This window comes from Acanthopagrus latus, chromosome 10 (genome assembly GCF_904848185.1).
Source record: "Acanthopagrus latus isolate v.2019 chromosome 10, fAcaLat1.1, whole genome shotgun sequence".
NCBI lineage: Eukaryota > Metazoa > Chordata > Actinopteri > Spariformes > Sparidae > Acanthopagrus > Acanthopagrus latus.
The window spans coordinates 6,536,162-6,552,412 of NC_051048.1; the positions used below are offsets into that span (position 1 = coordinate 6,536,162).

The 16,251-nt window shown below is 39.8% G+C and overlaps 1 protein-coding gene across 1 annotated transcript; it reads right to left on the minus strand.

Moving 5' to 3' along the window:
- Positions 1 to 6: 6 nt before the first annotated feature.
- LOC119027746 lies at positions 7 to 15,715 on the minus strand. Its single transcript, XM_037113178.1, has 30 exons — positions 15,119 to 15,715; positions 14,621 to 14,890; positions 13,739 to 14,041; positions 13,173 to 13,436; positions 12,830 to 13,072; positions 12,487 to 12,591; positions 12,323 to 12,338; positions 12,155 to 12,237; positions 11,848 to 11,910; positions 11,425 to 11,478; positions 9,776 to 9,836; positions 9,592 to 9,686; positions 9,426 to 9,461; positions 8,998 to 9,264; positions 7,900 to 8,172; positions 7,483 to 7,752; positions 7,125 to 7,397; positions 6,059 to 6,388; positions 4,914 to 5,180; positions 4,504 to 4,776; positions 4,046 to 4,348; positions 3,529 to 3,792; positions 3,063 to 3,302; positions 1,763 to 1,870; positions 1,607 to 1,622; positions 1,397 to 1,494; positions 1,175 to 1,225; positions 1,031 to 1,096; positions 819 to 875; positions 7 to 557 (listed from the first exon to the last, which is right to left on the minus strand). Exons 1-30 carry the CDS (start codon positions 15,282 to 15,284, stop codon positions 550 to 552), a joined length of 4,923 nt encoding a protein of 1,640 aa, XP_036969073.1. The 5' UTR covers positions 15,285 to 15,715; the 3' UTR covers positions 7 to 549.
- Positions 15,716 to 16,251: the final 536 nt, after the last annotated feature.

The window sequence follows — 16,251 nt, forward strand, 5'->3', positions numbered from 1 at the left end:
ATGAACAAAGATTTTACATCAAAACCCTTTATTACTGCAAACAAATGTATATTCATGACAACATATCAGTTTAGTAGTTGATATTTTCAAGACATTCCTCAACTAATCTGAACTGAATAACCTAATTTATTTGGCATGTTGCAATCAGGAAAACAGTGGGACAAATCTGAAGTGTTGGCGCACATTCATCTATACAAGTTAAACAAGAGTGGAGATGACAAACCACCCTACAAAATTCCATTACTGATGTGAAAATACACTCACATAATTACAAGCCATAAAAATATGACATAGTTGCTACAAAATAAAAAAAATGTATATACAAAACAAGTATAAAGACAAAAGGAAATTCAGCAGAAATCAGCAGAAACTGAAATCCAACACAACAGCTGAATATCTTTCATACAATATGCTGTCGAATTGCTCACAGTATTGTTCATCTGATGTTGGATGGCACGAGCTGAATAAGTCAGATACACACTGTTCAAACATGAATGTTAACATGTTGTTGTCCACACATCTCTTATTTTGCTCATGATGCACTTTTCTTTATGAACCTGGAACAAAATTGCAATATATACAGTTGAAACATTTGAAACATTTCACATTAACCCCAAATTCAATCAAAATCAATGCAATTCTCAGTTATACGGCCTACAGGGATTACATAACATGTTTTGCAAATTCTTTCTGTCCCTCCATACTTACATATACCTCTGGTGTATTCAATAGTGCTGATATCATACAGTTCTAATTAAAAAAATGTAATTCAAATGCAAATGATCTTGAAGATAAATATATAATGTTAATATTTGTACCTGAATCTGGATTTACATTACTGTAGTCAGAGCTCTCTGCTGAATCATCATGCATTCCTATTAGAACAAAATGAAAAGAAAAAAAAAACATTAAATTAGCACACCAAGTGTGTGGATACCAATGCGGGGCTGTATTTCATGGTTCTGTTGTTGCTGTTTAAATTACCAATCTATAATTTTATTTTTCATATTTTCATGTTTTGTGCACTCACCCCTCTTTCCAAGACCTTTGAGCTGAATCTGAGATGTGTGACGTCTGCATTCATCTGACCGTTCACCTGTAATTAAAATGTTTTTTAACGGCTTGATTAGCTATCACTCCATTTAAATCAGTTTGGACTAAGTTCATACACTACCACTTCCAGTGTTTCCTGAGCCACTGATTATTTCGTAGACGCAAAAATCACCTTTAAAATCAGTAAAAATCAAGACAACATAAAATTAGTGATCATAGCATAGTCATCATCTGCATCATAGCATAGTTCTTGTACATTATTCTAAAATTAATTATAAGATATGATTTAAGAAGATCTTTAAAAACAGCTGTGAAAGCTTTCGTGATTAGATGGAAGACTGACCATGAAGAAGAGAGGAGTATACTTGCTGTTGATTTTCATCTTGGTTGACGGTATGAACTGTAGCAGAGCTCTGATTGGTTCCTTGACACATGATGAGCCTGAAGCATATAGTATAACAAAAAAGTAGTAGTAGTACTAATATACAGAAATGTATATAAAATTATTAAATCATGTTATGTACAAGATGACACAAGAGTGTATTGTACTAACCTGTGACAACATGTACCTATGAAAAAGAAAGCAATTTTTTACGCATTAAGTGATGAGATTTTGCAAACTGAACCACTGCTTTGTGGCATGACATCAGAATTCCTCTGTGACTTTTAATATGATTTTGTGATTTTCAAATAAAAGAAAACATCACACCTTTGGACTTTCTGTACCAACACAGTAGTAACAGTGGCAGGGGAACAATCAGTAAGATGCCAACAACCAGCCCAGTGATCAATGGCACAGGAAATGGAGAGTTGAAAGCTGCGATGATAAAGAATAACCTGTTACATTTCTGGAAATGTATGTACAATAATTCATCAATCCCAGTCCCGCCAAAGTAAATTCAAAGCTGTTGTTAAACCCTCTGGTATACATGCATGGGTTGGGCTCTTTTCAAAGGTTACAGTCAAATGTTTTTGGGTGCTTCTGATATTCATCTATAGGAGTTTCAACACAGAGACATATTTAATGCTTAAAAAAATGGCTGCTTGAGCATAACAGAAGCCTAAACTCATTAAGGTTCTTCATATCCTTATTTACACTTACACTGCACTACACAAAACAACTGCTTTGGTAGAAAAATCAGACTATACAAAGAGTAAACTTACATAAAATATGTAACCCTAACCCTATGTCTATAAATATATATAATAGGTTAAGGCCTTAGAAACCCCATTTAAACTATATAGTTTCAGTTTTAAAATTATATTGGCTAAACGTCGGTAATCTGGCGACTGGTGTGTAAGTGGCTCAGGAGAGAGGGGAGGCAACAGAGAGTGGGTCTGCTTGCTATGCAATCACTCATTGGCTGTTGTGGGCTCCAGGGAGGGCATATAAGTTCCTATCTGGCCAAATGAGGTGTCAATCATGGTCAGAGGTCAGCAGTCATCTTATTATTAGTGGCATCACTGAATGACAGCATTATAAGTGTAATTGGAGTTTTGGACATATGCAATATGGCATTAAAAAAGCATATGTGATGTAAGTTTGTTGCTTTGTCATCACTATTGTATCACTTGATGGTTTGCTGATTGTACCTGCCAGATGCAGTTGTATCTTTAAACACTTTACATGAATCGGATAACAAGAATCTAAGCTTTCTGGTGTACCAGTTTGAACTGAGGAGCTGTTTGCATTGCCTGGCCATGGTTGCACTGTCATGCAAATGAGCTGGACGACCCGCAGGCAAGCAATTGTAATGCTAATGTTATCCATAAAAGGATTACACAAGAGGGGAACCACAAAAAAGGGTTAAATGGTCAGCATGACCACAAGCAGATTGATGGTGTGGAAAAACACAGAAAAGAACAGAAAACATCATCAGCATTAACATTGTTTTCTAATTGTGTGACTTTCGTGCGCTTTTCTAATTAATTCAAGTAATGCCCCTTTAGAAACATTATAATTCTTGGGGACAAACCATCATAAAGGAAAAGCAAGCGGTCATACTCACATTTTACTGACATCCAACTCTCTGGTGACATAACACCTGAATATTCACATCTGTAGAAGCCCTCGTCTGACTCTGAGACTTCAGAGATGTTCAGCTCCTCGCTGTAGTCATTTCTGACGAGTTCGTTATTTTTATAGAAAGTGACATTGGAGAGTAATTCTTCTGTTCCCAAGGTGCAGACAAGATTTACAGAGTCTCCCTCAGTAACAGGATGGACAGGGCTCACCAGGATAATATGAACTGTGAAACAGTTAAATAAAATGATCAATAAGAAAGATTAGAAACAAAGTATTTACATCATAGGCCAAACTTAGTTTTATTAATGTTTGTTATCGAAAGTCATCATGTAATGGATGGACAAGTGCACTTCTTGGTATGTTAATGAATATCTATACAATGCAATGATAAAACAAGGTATATCAACAATTGATCAGAAAATAGAAAAGGAAATGTAATGAAGCCCGACATCCTGTTGTGATGTTGACGGCGTTGCTGAACTCTCCTGATCCAGTCTCACACCAGTACACTGCATCATCGTGCCATCCGTCCATATTGCATGTAGATCCAGTCATTGTCCCCCAGGTAGTGCAGTCTGATGCAAAGTGGCCCTCAACTAACCTCATCACTCTCCACTCAGTAGAGTTTCCCTCACAGCTCAGTGAGACAGAGTCAGAGATTAAGTGTTGAGCTCTGTCAGGACTCACTGTGAGAGACGCTGATGACTGAAAATCTGAAACACAACATTAGCGAAGAGTAAAACCATAGATACAGCTACTATGAGATTATAAAGACAACAATCCAATAAATTCTTTAATTTTACTGCGCTTACATCATTTCAAACCTTGGAGCATTGAATGCTATGAAAAAAATTGTGGTGCTTTGGATAAACTGTTGGTAGGATTTAAAAGTTTACGCCCCCTTATTACTTGTTTCTGCACTATGTAACTTCAGTGAGAGGGTAGATCACAGTGTTACAGACTGACCTGCAGACCAGACAAACTGAGGTTGACTGTAATCAGTGTAAAACACTGGATCTCCTCTTCCAGCTCTGCACACATATCCTGCTGTGTGTGTCTGTCCATCAACAATGTAGGAATCCTGTTCAGTCCCACTGCTGCTGCCAGGTAGCAGCTCATAGCTGTAGAAGTTGTGTGATGGATCAGGAACAGTCTTATACCAGTAGAACCTCCATCCTGCAGATTGATCTTCAACTCTGCAGTTCAGAGTTACTGAGGCTCCAGCACTCAGCCATGATGGAGACACAGTGAGGACAGGCTTCGGTGTATCTGTTGGAGAATGATTTTCTCAGAACAAAAATATGTTTTGATGTAGAGCCTAGACTTGGTGGTGGATTACATGGACTGCTGAGTGATACAGATTTAAAACATCAACCTCAAGGTTTTTACGAACTTATCTTGTGAATAAACTCGCATCTACTTACCAGATACTGTTAATGTTAAGGAATTGCTCCACCCTGTTGAATTCTGCTGGGCTCCTCTCATTCTGCCTTTACACCAGTAGTCTTCACTGGCTGATAGAGAAGCAGAAGTAATCCGGTATTCATTTACGTTTTGAGGTTGGCGTGAGCTGGTTGTTGTCCATTCATACTCCCACTCAGTGTCTCCTCCCTGGATCTCACATCGCAGAGTGATGGACTCTCCTGAGTATATCTCAGACCAGTTGGGTTGCTTAGTCATAACAGCCTTGTTTGTAACTGATCATGTTAACCAAAATGGACACAAAAAAGTGAAACATATTATATGATTGGTTATTGCCATTTTCCATAATCAGCAATCATTACCTCTGATTCAGTTTTCTTAAATAAATGTGTAATATTTCAATGCCACACACCAATTTTGTGGATAGTGACTGAATCACTGTACTCTGTGTAGTAAACTGGATCTCCTCTTCCTCCTCTGCACCAGTAGACTCCTCCCTCTGAGACTCTGATTGGTCCAGCTGAGAGTTGAGAGCTCAGAGGTTCAGATGTTTTCTCTCCTCTGTACCAGAAGTATTTCCAACCAGGTGTTGATGGCTTCACAGAGCAGGTCAGGGTCACACTGTCACCTACTGAAAAGGCTCTGTTGTCAGCACTTAGGTGAGCCTTTGGCCTGTTTGCTGTTCAGTAGAAAAGACATAAAATGTGTCATTATGTCATTATCACAGTGGCCCTGAAAACTGATCATACTGTGACTCAGGAAAACACATGCAAATATACACAAAACAAGCAAACTGAAAGATATCTTAACTCAGCCAGTCCATTCTGGTGTAAAAGCATTTGTTATGGTGTTTATGTAGATATAATGAGTTGGTGCCAAGCCCCAGGGAAGAGCGGCTGGCTTTGAAGATGGTTGTCGCAGTGGCCAAACTGTGCAATTACAACATCATGTGATACACTGGGGCCCAAAATGACTTTTTTCCCAAAAGCTTGCATTGTGAAAGAAGCAGCTGTACAATGGTGGATAAATTGTTTTTATGTGTCACAAACACAGAGAAATGAATCAGAATTTGAGCCGTCCAGTCTAATAAGATTTGGAAAGTTTGGAAGAGCTGGGCGCTAAAGTAGAAGTTTGCCAGTTCGGTTGTGGGAGTCTCTATTGCACATGCACTATGGGCCACACAACATGGAACATCGGGGTAGTTATTTTTTTTTTTTGGCCTCATGCACCACTAGGCAACTCGACTGGGGCTGTGCTCTCAAAGCTGTATCTCGATTTTAAATACAACACCCTTAGGTAGTGCAGATTATGCTGAGGCTTATTGGTTTTGTAGTACAAAACCTGCTCCGCTGCAAGTTGCTGCATTACGCTGTTAATACAAACTCAACAACAAAGTCAAACAGACTTTAACAATGCGGACAATTTAAACACGGCCTCCTCTTTATATTGTGATACTTATTTCCATAACGACATGTCATCACTTGCCACAGCAAGATCTCAAATCCATAGAAAGTGACATGCATGTGTGATATACAATATAGGCAAATGCCAACTTACATGAAACTGTCAATGTGATGACATCACTCCACTCAGTTGAGGAATACAAGTCCTGTGTCAGCTTTCCCATGCACCGGTAGTTTCCACTGTTGGACACGGTGGCACTTCTAATCCTGTATTCACCACTTGTTGGGACTGTGTCTGAGTTGGGACTGCTCCATTCATACTCCCACTCAGTGTTATCATACTCTATAAAGTCTATGTAATCGATTCTGAAATACTCCAACTCAGAGTATGTCTGTTGGTGTATGTCACACCTGACAGTGATCATCTCACCACCAAATATAAGAGGCCAGTTGGGTTGCAGTGACACAACAGCCTTGTCGGAAACTGTAAAGTGAAAATAAACAGGTGTAACTTCAGAGCATCTCAAAGCACTAATGATATGTGTCCACACAGTTTCTGTGAGAAAACCCCCTTGTGACAACCCCACAAATACTTACTGGCCTCACCTGATTGGATGAATGCTATTCACAGGTGGCATTTCACACCAGTCAAACATGGTGGACCAAAATGTTTCACTGACATGATTTTCTTGTAACATGAATTTGTCTTTATTTCAAATTAATAATGTGTAGTTCATATGGTTTTTTACAGAGTCTTGGGAGGTGCCCTTCATTTTCATTTAGAGGACTTCTGGTGACCAAGCGTCTTCCCTTCATTTAGGACTGCACAGTATTTGTATCCCTGTGTCCCATTTATTTAAATGATGTCCCATGTATTTAGCTAATGTCCCACATTTTGATTTGGCAATATAGTTTTCAATAGTCAACTGAAGGACAGATGCTTTTGACACAGTGTAGTGTAACTGTGTTTTAATGCAATGGCTTGCAGAGAAAACAGTGAGGGCAGTCAAGACGGAGATGCGCTTTGTATTATGTCAATCGAATCTTACTTGATAGACATGACTCCTGCATTTGTAGCATGTCCCGCATTGTCCCACAGAGACGTACTATTTGTCCCCCATTTGGTTTGGTCAGATCTAGACATCAGCTTGTAAGAGACTGCTTACATAGACAATGAATGGAAAACATAAGATGCTGTGGACAAGTACAGTAACACTCACGTCTTTTCTCAATGGTGACTGCATCACTGTCCTCTGTGAAGAAAACTGGGTTTCCTCTCCCACCTTTGCAGCTGTAGATCCCTCCTTGTGAGACACTGATAGCTCTGTTTGGTTCACCATCCCTAATCAGCTGACTTTCTGAAAAAACTGAGGCACGTCTGAACCAGTAGTATTTCCACTCGGCGGGGTCCTCAACAGAGCAGATCAGTGTTTCATCGCCATCAACTGGTATGGTTTGCCGGTTGGATGTAACCGTCGGCCTGGGTTTATTAGCTGGGTTTAAACAGTCATGTTTTTATAGACATATGGAATAACACAAAAACAAGACACATTATAAATGAAAGACAGTCTGACTTACGTGATACTGTCAGTGGGAGGGCAACACTCCACTCTGTAGAGGAGTACAGGTCGTTCCTACCCTTACACCAGTACTGTCCGCTGTGGGAAACAGAAGCGTGGCTAATCCTGTATTCACTGTGTGCTGGAGGTGTGTTTGAGCTGGTTGTTCTCCACTCATACTCCCACTCAGTGTCTCCTCCTCCCTCGATCTGACATATGACAGCAAAAGCCTCACCGCTGAATATCTTAGTCCAGTTGTGTTGCAGCGTCACAAAGGTCCTGTAGGGCACTGTTCACACCACGGTTAACGTTCAAATCGAAATCAAAAGAATTGCCAGAGAAACGTGGCGTGGTACTTTTCAGCACTAATCTTGTTATACATATAATGAATGCATGTTGTTCTAAATTAAAACAAATAAAAAAGTGCTCAACTTACAAGTTATCTCAATGCGAAACACATCACTTTGCTCTGTGAGGAAAACTGGGTTTCCTCGTCTTCCCCGGCACCAGTAGATGCCTGCTTGTGCGATACTGAGGTTTTCCATTCCGCTCCCATCCGCTATGACCATTTCTTCATCAGAGGCTGAGGTACGTCTGAACCATTGGTATTTCCAGCCAGTAGAGCCTTCCACGGAACAGGTCAGTGTCACAGCGCCCCCTACTGGTATACCTGTCCTATCAGCTCTCAGAGCTGGCCTGGGTCTGTGGTCTAGAATATACAAGAAATATGTTTCTGAGGTACATTTCTGAAAACTACTTTACATCTAACTATAAACCAAGGAATCTCATTTCATCTGTATGTTGTTTGCATATCTTTATGTCTACTTTAAACGTGGCAGGTTTGTTGCTGAGGACCCACAGAAATGCATCACTAAATTTGCTGCAATTTAGAAAACATGATGTGTGAACCTAAGACACTGCTTGTGCACCAGCGGAGGCGTGACTTCAGCGCTCTTAGCTACAGGGCTCTGCAGACCTTAGCTAGGCTCATATGTGATCCCGCTCACGTGATCTCATGGGGAACCAGACTTGGAGATTAGCATGGTACAACAACTTGCTGTAGTATTGCGATGCATATCAAACATGTGTAACAGTTGAAATTGTGATATGTACCTTTATCTGTGAACCTCTCCCCGTGTAGCAAACCATGTTTTGAGCGGGCACTGCACTAGTACACATACAGGATGACTTACAGAACCAAATCGTGTGAGATAGTACAGGCAACCAACTGAAGACCTCTCTTTGCACCATACAGTTTGTGCGTTTAATGTAGCTTTTGCTAACTGACCATCCATGTTTACTCTTAAGCTTAAACTTTGTAGCAGCATATCTTACGACCATTTAAGTACACAGGCATGTGCACGGGAACAGGAAGCACTTTACTCTGTGGTTCTTAGTCACAGGAATAGAATACAGAAGAAAATGCATACAATTCTTACACACTTACTCAATTTTAGTTTTAGCTTCTAGTGTATATTACAGGTACAAGCAGGGCCGGTACCATAAAACAGTAAAAATATATATTTGATCTTACCTGATACAGATAGAGTGACATTGTTGCTTTGTTTCGTAAACTCTGTTGAGCTTTTGTGACGACCAGTGCACTGATAATCACCACTCAAGTCAGGCGTCAGCTGAAGTGAGTGCACGTTGTTTGTATTGAAGGAGAAAATCTGTTGCCCGTTCCTGTTGAATTCGTACTGCCAGTCAGTGTCAGGTCCTTCCCTCATGTCACATATGAAGGTAACAATCTCTCCATTAAATAGATAAGACGAGTTGGGCGTTAAGGTCAGCTCAGCATCTAGAAACCAACAAGGATATACGTGCATTAAAAAACTCTTCAGCCCTATAGTTTGTGTTGGTAATTGAGAAGAGATTATAAATATCTCCACAATAACGCAATAGGTGGAAATTAATCTTGAATGACTAAAGACAAAGACAGACAGAAAAGTGGTCACTCACCTTGAGTGTGTTCACAGTAGAGGGGTGTATTCAGCACTATAATAAAGAATAAAGCTCATCAGGCAGACGATAAAGAGCAGTATCTCATAATGTGCTCTTGTCACTAAATTTTCCTATATTGTACCATTAAAACAAACAAACCATCAAAAGTCACCAATGCACTCACAGAATAATGGCAGCACACAGAATAAAGTGTGCCTCATCCTCACATCCAACATTGGCGCTCTTTTACTCTGCTTCGTATGAACAGGAAAACCAAGACTTCATCAGGAACGCAAACAGTGAACTGCGCAGAACAGAACTATCATGTCCTATAAATATGTGAGAAAACGTTTTCAGCAACCTCTTACTCTTCCTCTTTTTCTACTTCCTGAGTATGGCCACATGTTTTGTGCACAAGATAGTTCTTGACTGGTTTAAAAGACATCTAGCTCAAAACCGTCTGTATTGTATGGATGAGGATTGGGGTCATTAAATAACAGATTGGGTTCCAACCCAAAACTCAGAACTCTAGAAACTAATCTAGGGTGTAAAACTTGTAGTCTTGTGAATGATGTCGTCTTGCAGGTTATATTCTTAGATTTGCATGTTGGCTAAATTCCTAACCATCTTGTCACTGAGGTGTTGCTGGCCAAATTTCAGCCGAATATTGTTATGATCAAACAAGGTGAACTCAAATTCAGAACCTGACTCAGGACTTAGGCACAAAAAGTAAATATTGCGGTAACAATGATAATTAATTTTGATTATGTATTTTTTATCTAAAACAGAAAGACAACTGTACATGTGAACCAAGCAGGAACGGCAGCATAACAACAGTGATGTCTGTGTTGTCACACATCACCATATATGGTGAAGTTTTAGCTTCTGCCGCACACACACACGAGTGTAACAAACTGAATTTGAAGTTTAATGTTAATGATCTCTTAAACATGAGTGAACAACAACATCCAATATTTTGTAATACACATGATAAAACATACAGCGTTCACGCCAAATTTAATTTTCTTTTAAGCTGCTTTTTCTGTTACTAGAGCCCTAGATAAAAACAAGCCATGGCAATGCATGTCAGTTTGACATGACTGACCTCAACTTTACTATCTTTTCACACTGAGAAAATGTGTGACAAGACAGACGTGACACCTTAGTTTTCTACAAGTAACTTTAGAGTAACTGCACTTTTGTTTGCAGCTGTGCAAACAAACTGCTATGTAGTTACACTGTATGTTACATGCATATTAGTAATAACGCTGCAATAAAAACAGCTGTCATTATTGTGGCTTTGAATGCACCAAGGTAGCATGCATGCAAGGTAGTTAAAGTAGTTTAATTATATTGAGAAAACACGATGAACAAAATCAGCACATTTCATACTCAGATTTTTTTCATGCCAGATGTTGATTGGTTGCACTGGAGTCTAAATCTGAAACATGTACATATTTACAGAAACTGTATTCCTAGTTTCCTCAAATAATTTCAGCATCAGATTACAAAAACCCTGAGAGACCCTCAGAGAAGCAACCAGCCAAGACACTGTTGGTCAGCATGAGTTGACTCAGCTCAGTTTGTCATTTCCTGTTCAGACTTGCAGAGATGTGTCATTGCGATAGCCAAATTTGTTTATCTTATATACATACAATAAAATTGAAATATAGCATTCATCAAGAAAGCATTGCAAAAAAAAAACATTTGACAAAGAATTTTTATTTTTGTTTCTTCATAACACTCCTGATTGTCTGTCTTCATTAAAATTTACATAAAAGCCATAAAGTACTACCACAGCCACGACTAAAAAACAATGTCATTTCTGTAATAGTATGAAAAGTTTTAAACCATATTTAAAAGACAAAGGTAAGTTAATTATATGAGACAAATGCACAACTGATCATGGACCTGGGGAAAAAACAGAGAAAGCAGAGATTAAAGGTTGTTAAATATGTAGGTGCTTATAATTAAAGACACAAATCACAACATTCACATCATATGGCAGCATTTTTACCGAGTTTGACTTCGGAATAAACAGTTTCAACTGTTGGTCCGGGAGATACTCTTTCTAGAAATGATAAGAGAGAGATGATTAGTTTACCTGGGAAATACCAGATACATCTACCTGATGAATCTATACAGTTTTCCTGTGATCACTGGGGTGATGTAAACCACGCAGACCTGTAATTATGTACAGGGTCTACTTTAATGATGTTAAAACAAAATATCTGTTGGACTTTTATAGCCAACAGTTCCTGCAGCCGATCCCATTTTCACGGTGGGGTAAACAGAGCTCTCCTCTGGTTTATTGTGCTGTCTTGTTTAAGTGATCACACGCATTGGAGAAAAAAAATCACACTTTCTTTTATTCAGGCATTGCCAACCTCAAAAAGATCTATTTACCATAGTACATGCTGCTTGTACTTTGAATACTCACCCCCACTTCCAAAGTATTTGATTTGAATCAAAGAGTATATGCCATCGCTGGTTTCATCGGCACCTGAAATGTAAAGTATTGGAGTGTTAGCTGTGATCGGTCATCTTAAATCATTGTCTATTGTCTTTGAGTGTTTCTGACTGTTCTATGTGAATAAATTAACAAATATTTTAGGTGTTTTAAGTGTAAGGACTTTGATTGATTCATAGAGACAAGTTTCATCTCAGTAAAACTGATCATTTCATTGAACATTCATTCTGGAGACTAAGTTTTAAATGATCAGGAATAATTATCTTTAAAAGCTGACCGCTTTGATGAGATGGGTGCACTTTAGATTGACTTCCGTCCTGGTTCGCAGAGTTCTGATTGGCTTTCTGGGACAGCATTGTCCTAAAACATATCGTTAAAACAGTCAGGTTAATACGGGAACATTCGGTGCCTTAAAGTTCAAGAGAGTAGAGAGCGTTGTACTGACCTGGCAAAGAGCAAATCTGTGGGGCGGGAGCGATAACTGTCATTAAATTGTCTGATATTGCAAACTGATTTCACTTATATTTCATGTCAGGACTTCAGAATTGATCTGTGATTTGTAAATAATCAGATTGTAATCATTCAAATGTTATAAGTTAAAGGTCTCACACTTTGACTTTCTGCAGCAACACCACAGCAGCAGGAGAATACTCATCCCACACACCAGCCCGATGATCACTGGCAGAATAACTGAAGAGGTTTCAGGCCTGGACACTGCAGTGAAAGTCAGAATAATTAGATGTTTTCTGTAGTTTACAGGTCAGAGGCTATTAAAGACAAAACACTCATCATAGCTGTGCACACTTGTGCTCATTATTAGACTGTATGAGACGTGTATTGCAAAATTAGACATTTTCCAGCCATCATTACTTCTAGGAAGGTGACGTATTCGACACCATTTCTTTGAAGTGACTGTGGCAGATTTTGATCAGGAAGTTTTAATCATACTCACATTTGACGGCCACCCAACTCTGGGGTGACACATTTCCTGAGTGTTCACACCAGTGGAAGCCTTCGTCTGACTTCGACACCTCAGAGATATTCAGCTGCCCTCTGGTGTCATTTTGGATGAGATGTCCATTGCGATAGAAGAGAACATTAGAGACCAAATTTTCTTTCCTCCATTTGCAGCCAAGAGTGACGGGATGACCCTCAGTCACAGGATGGACAGGGCTCAGCAGGATGATATTTGTATCTGTGGAACAGTGAGAAAATCACATTTGTCACACATAAACTTACATTCTGCTGTTATTCTTTGTGAGTGATTTACACATGAGCACCAAGAATGTACTTACTTTGCACAGTGATGTTGACTGCATTGCTGAATTGACCTGATCCAGACTCGCACCAGTACACTGCTGTATTGTTAGTGAAATTATGGACGTTGCATGTGGATCCGTTCACCGTCCCAAAGTCAGAACAGTTGGACAGACGTTCTGCTTTGGTAAACCTCATCATTCTCCACTCAGTAGAGTTTCCCTCACAGCTCAGAGAGACAGACTCAGAGGGAAAGTGTTGCACTCTGTCAGGACTCACTCTGAGTGATGCCAGATGAATATCTGCAAATATTATATTGCAGGAATATGATGAGATTAAGGACAGCACAGTCAAAATGATCTTTCGAACTACTTTCAGTGTTTATTCCCAGTAAAATGGTGGCTTCAACCGAATGTACAGAATAAATGCCGGCAAAGATCATGTGAATGAATGAATGAATGAATGAATGAATTAATTAATTAATCCTTTATTTATTCAGGGAAGGTTGATTGAGAGCCAGCTCTCTTTTCCAATGATGTGCTGATTACAAAATACATGTTAAGGTAAAAGGATAAGATAAGATAAGATAAACAGACATACTGACCTCCAGACCAGACAAACTTCGGTTTGCTGTAGTAAGTATAAAACACTGGATCTCCTCGTCCAGCTCTGCACACATATCCTGCTGTGTGTTTCTGTCCATGAACAATGTAGGAATCCTGTTCAGTCCCACTGCTGCTGCCAGGTAGCAGCTCATAGCTGTAGGAGATGTTAGGTAGTTTAGGAATCGCCTTAAACCAGTAGAACCTCCATCCTGCAGATGGATCTTCAGCACTGCATTTCAGAGTTACTGAGGCTCCAGCACTCAGCCATGATGGAGACACAGTGAGGACAGGCCGGCTGTTCACTGTTGGAGAGCGATTTCACAGAATGAAAAACAGTAAAGTCAAGTCTTGTTGATGGAGTGCAGTTTGGATCCTGCACATTTAATACATTAATTTCATTACCTGTTGGTTAATCAATTGTCAGTTGTGTTGGGGCACCCTAGAGGAAGTTTTCTCCACTGGGTACCACTGGGTGGGCACCCTTATCCAAAAAACAAAGTCTTTCATATAGTTATGAGGCTAAAGCATTAGTGTGCACCCCTAATGCTGGTTATGCACAAGCTTGTCTGCACATTAAGGGTGTAAATATCGACTGACAAATCAAGGGGATTACACTGGACAAGCTGTATGGAGCCATTTTATGTATTTGTTTTTTCTTTTATGTTTGAATTGTTAACAAGTTCCCATCGACTACAGCTGTTGCTGTTGGAGCTCCATAAATGTTTTGTGGACTTCAATCAGTTCTCCATGAGCATGACATCGAGTGGGTAATGACTGAATTTAACATTTTTGGGTGAACTGTTCCTTTTAGTTGAATTCAGATGAAGCTGCAGAGGCCTCACAACAAAACATCTTTAGAAAACAGACATCAGCTCACCTACCTGCGACATTTAGAGAGACAATCTTACTCTCCGCTGTGAGATTTCTGCTCTTGTGACGACCAGTGCACTGATAGTCACCGCTGCTGTTTTTCATTAGCTTATATGAGCAGGACTTTTCTGTACCGCAGACACTGAGTTGTGAACCATTCCCGGTGAAGGTGTATTTCCAGTCTGTGTCCTTTCCTTCTGTCAAGTCACATGTGAATGTAACTGACTCACGATGGAATAAAGTGGGCCAGTTTGGTTTAACGGTCAGTACAGCATCTAGACCTAAACACAAACATCCAGGACATTAGGAAATAAAGTACCACCGCAACACAAGTTAACACTTTGAAGCACTTGTTTTTCATATCTAAATCTGCAGTAATGCAAGGATTAAAGGGACACATGCACTGACAGGAACAGACAGGTGACACCACCAAGAGTGATGTAATAGGTGTGAAACCGCTTGGAGTGAATAAGTAGAACAACTGACAACAAGGAAGCTTGAGCGATTACCTTCAGCACGTCCACAGTTGAGGAGCTTATTCAGCACTAAAATAAAGATTGAAACCTCATCAGACATGACCAAACTGACAGAAACTGCCGTAACACAAGTTGTTATTACTGAATTCAAAGATTCACAAATTGAAATTGTAGTCAGGCAAATTCTAAGCGTCATCATCGCATATCAACCAAGATGAACACAAAAAAAAAAGCTGAGAAAATAAAAGTGAGCATAGTAAGATCATATATAAGTACAGTGTCACGTCATTGCTGCATTGACTACTCAACATAAATTCACTGCTGTACTCACGGAGCAGCCCCAGCACACAGAGCGAAGTGTGTCCCATCTCTACATCCAGCACTGACAGTGTGTCACTCTGCCAGCCGCGTGCAAGGCTTGACTGGCAGACAGGAAACTGTAGGCTGAAAAGGCCTGATGTCGCAATTAATCATGAGCTCACATGTCTACGTATACATCTGCTATATCTGTATATAGCCTCTCAGCTTAACATCCTTCCCTTTTTTGCACACAAAGCAGCCAAATGAAAACACGCATTAGATGTTACAGACTGAGGGGGAGAATGGGGTGGGGAGAAAAGACGCTTCAGTGTCCCAAACCCTGCAGCCCTCTGCCTGGATTTTCTCATATCCCCTGTTGGTTGATGCTTGGGACGCTTAACCAACCCAAAATGTTGCTTATCTACCCAAATCCACCCGATATCAGTTTTTGTATGTAAAACAGGCATGTCATCAACTTTGATGATGATGAGCAGCTTGTGTGTTTGAAAACACACCCACAACTTATCAGCATGAATGACGCTACATTGCAGTTCCTCTTTACAAAGTGGTGTTGCAATGATAGCAGTCACCACACAGTCACCACACTGACGCCAGCTCTGCTGATTTGCACCCACGTAGTCAGGATGTTTATAACATTCAAATTGGTTCACTTGGCAGAAATACATAGAGAGTTCCCAAAGCATCCCAATAGACAGCACGACCATTAAACCATGAATGAGCGACTGTGGTTTCGTATACGATCACTACTGACGCCACTGGGGGAAACAGAAAAAGAGGAAGTGTACATACGAAAATGCATTTCACACTAAAATAACACTAAGAACCTGCAAGAACAGACAGTTCAA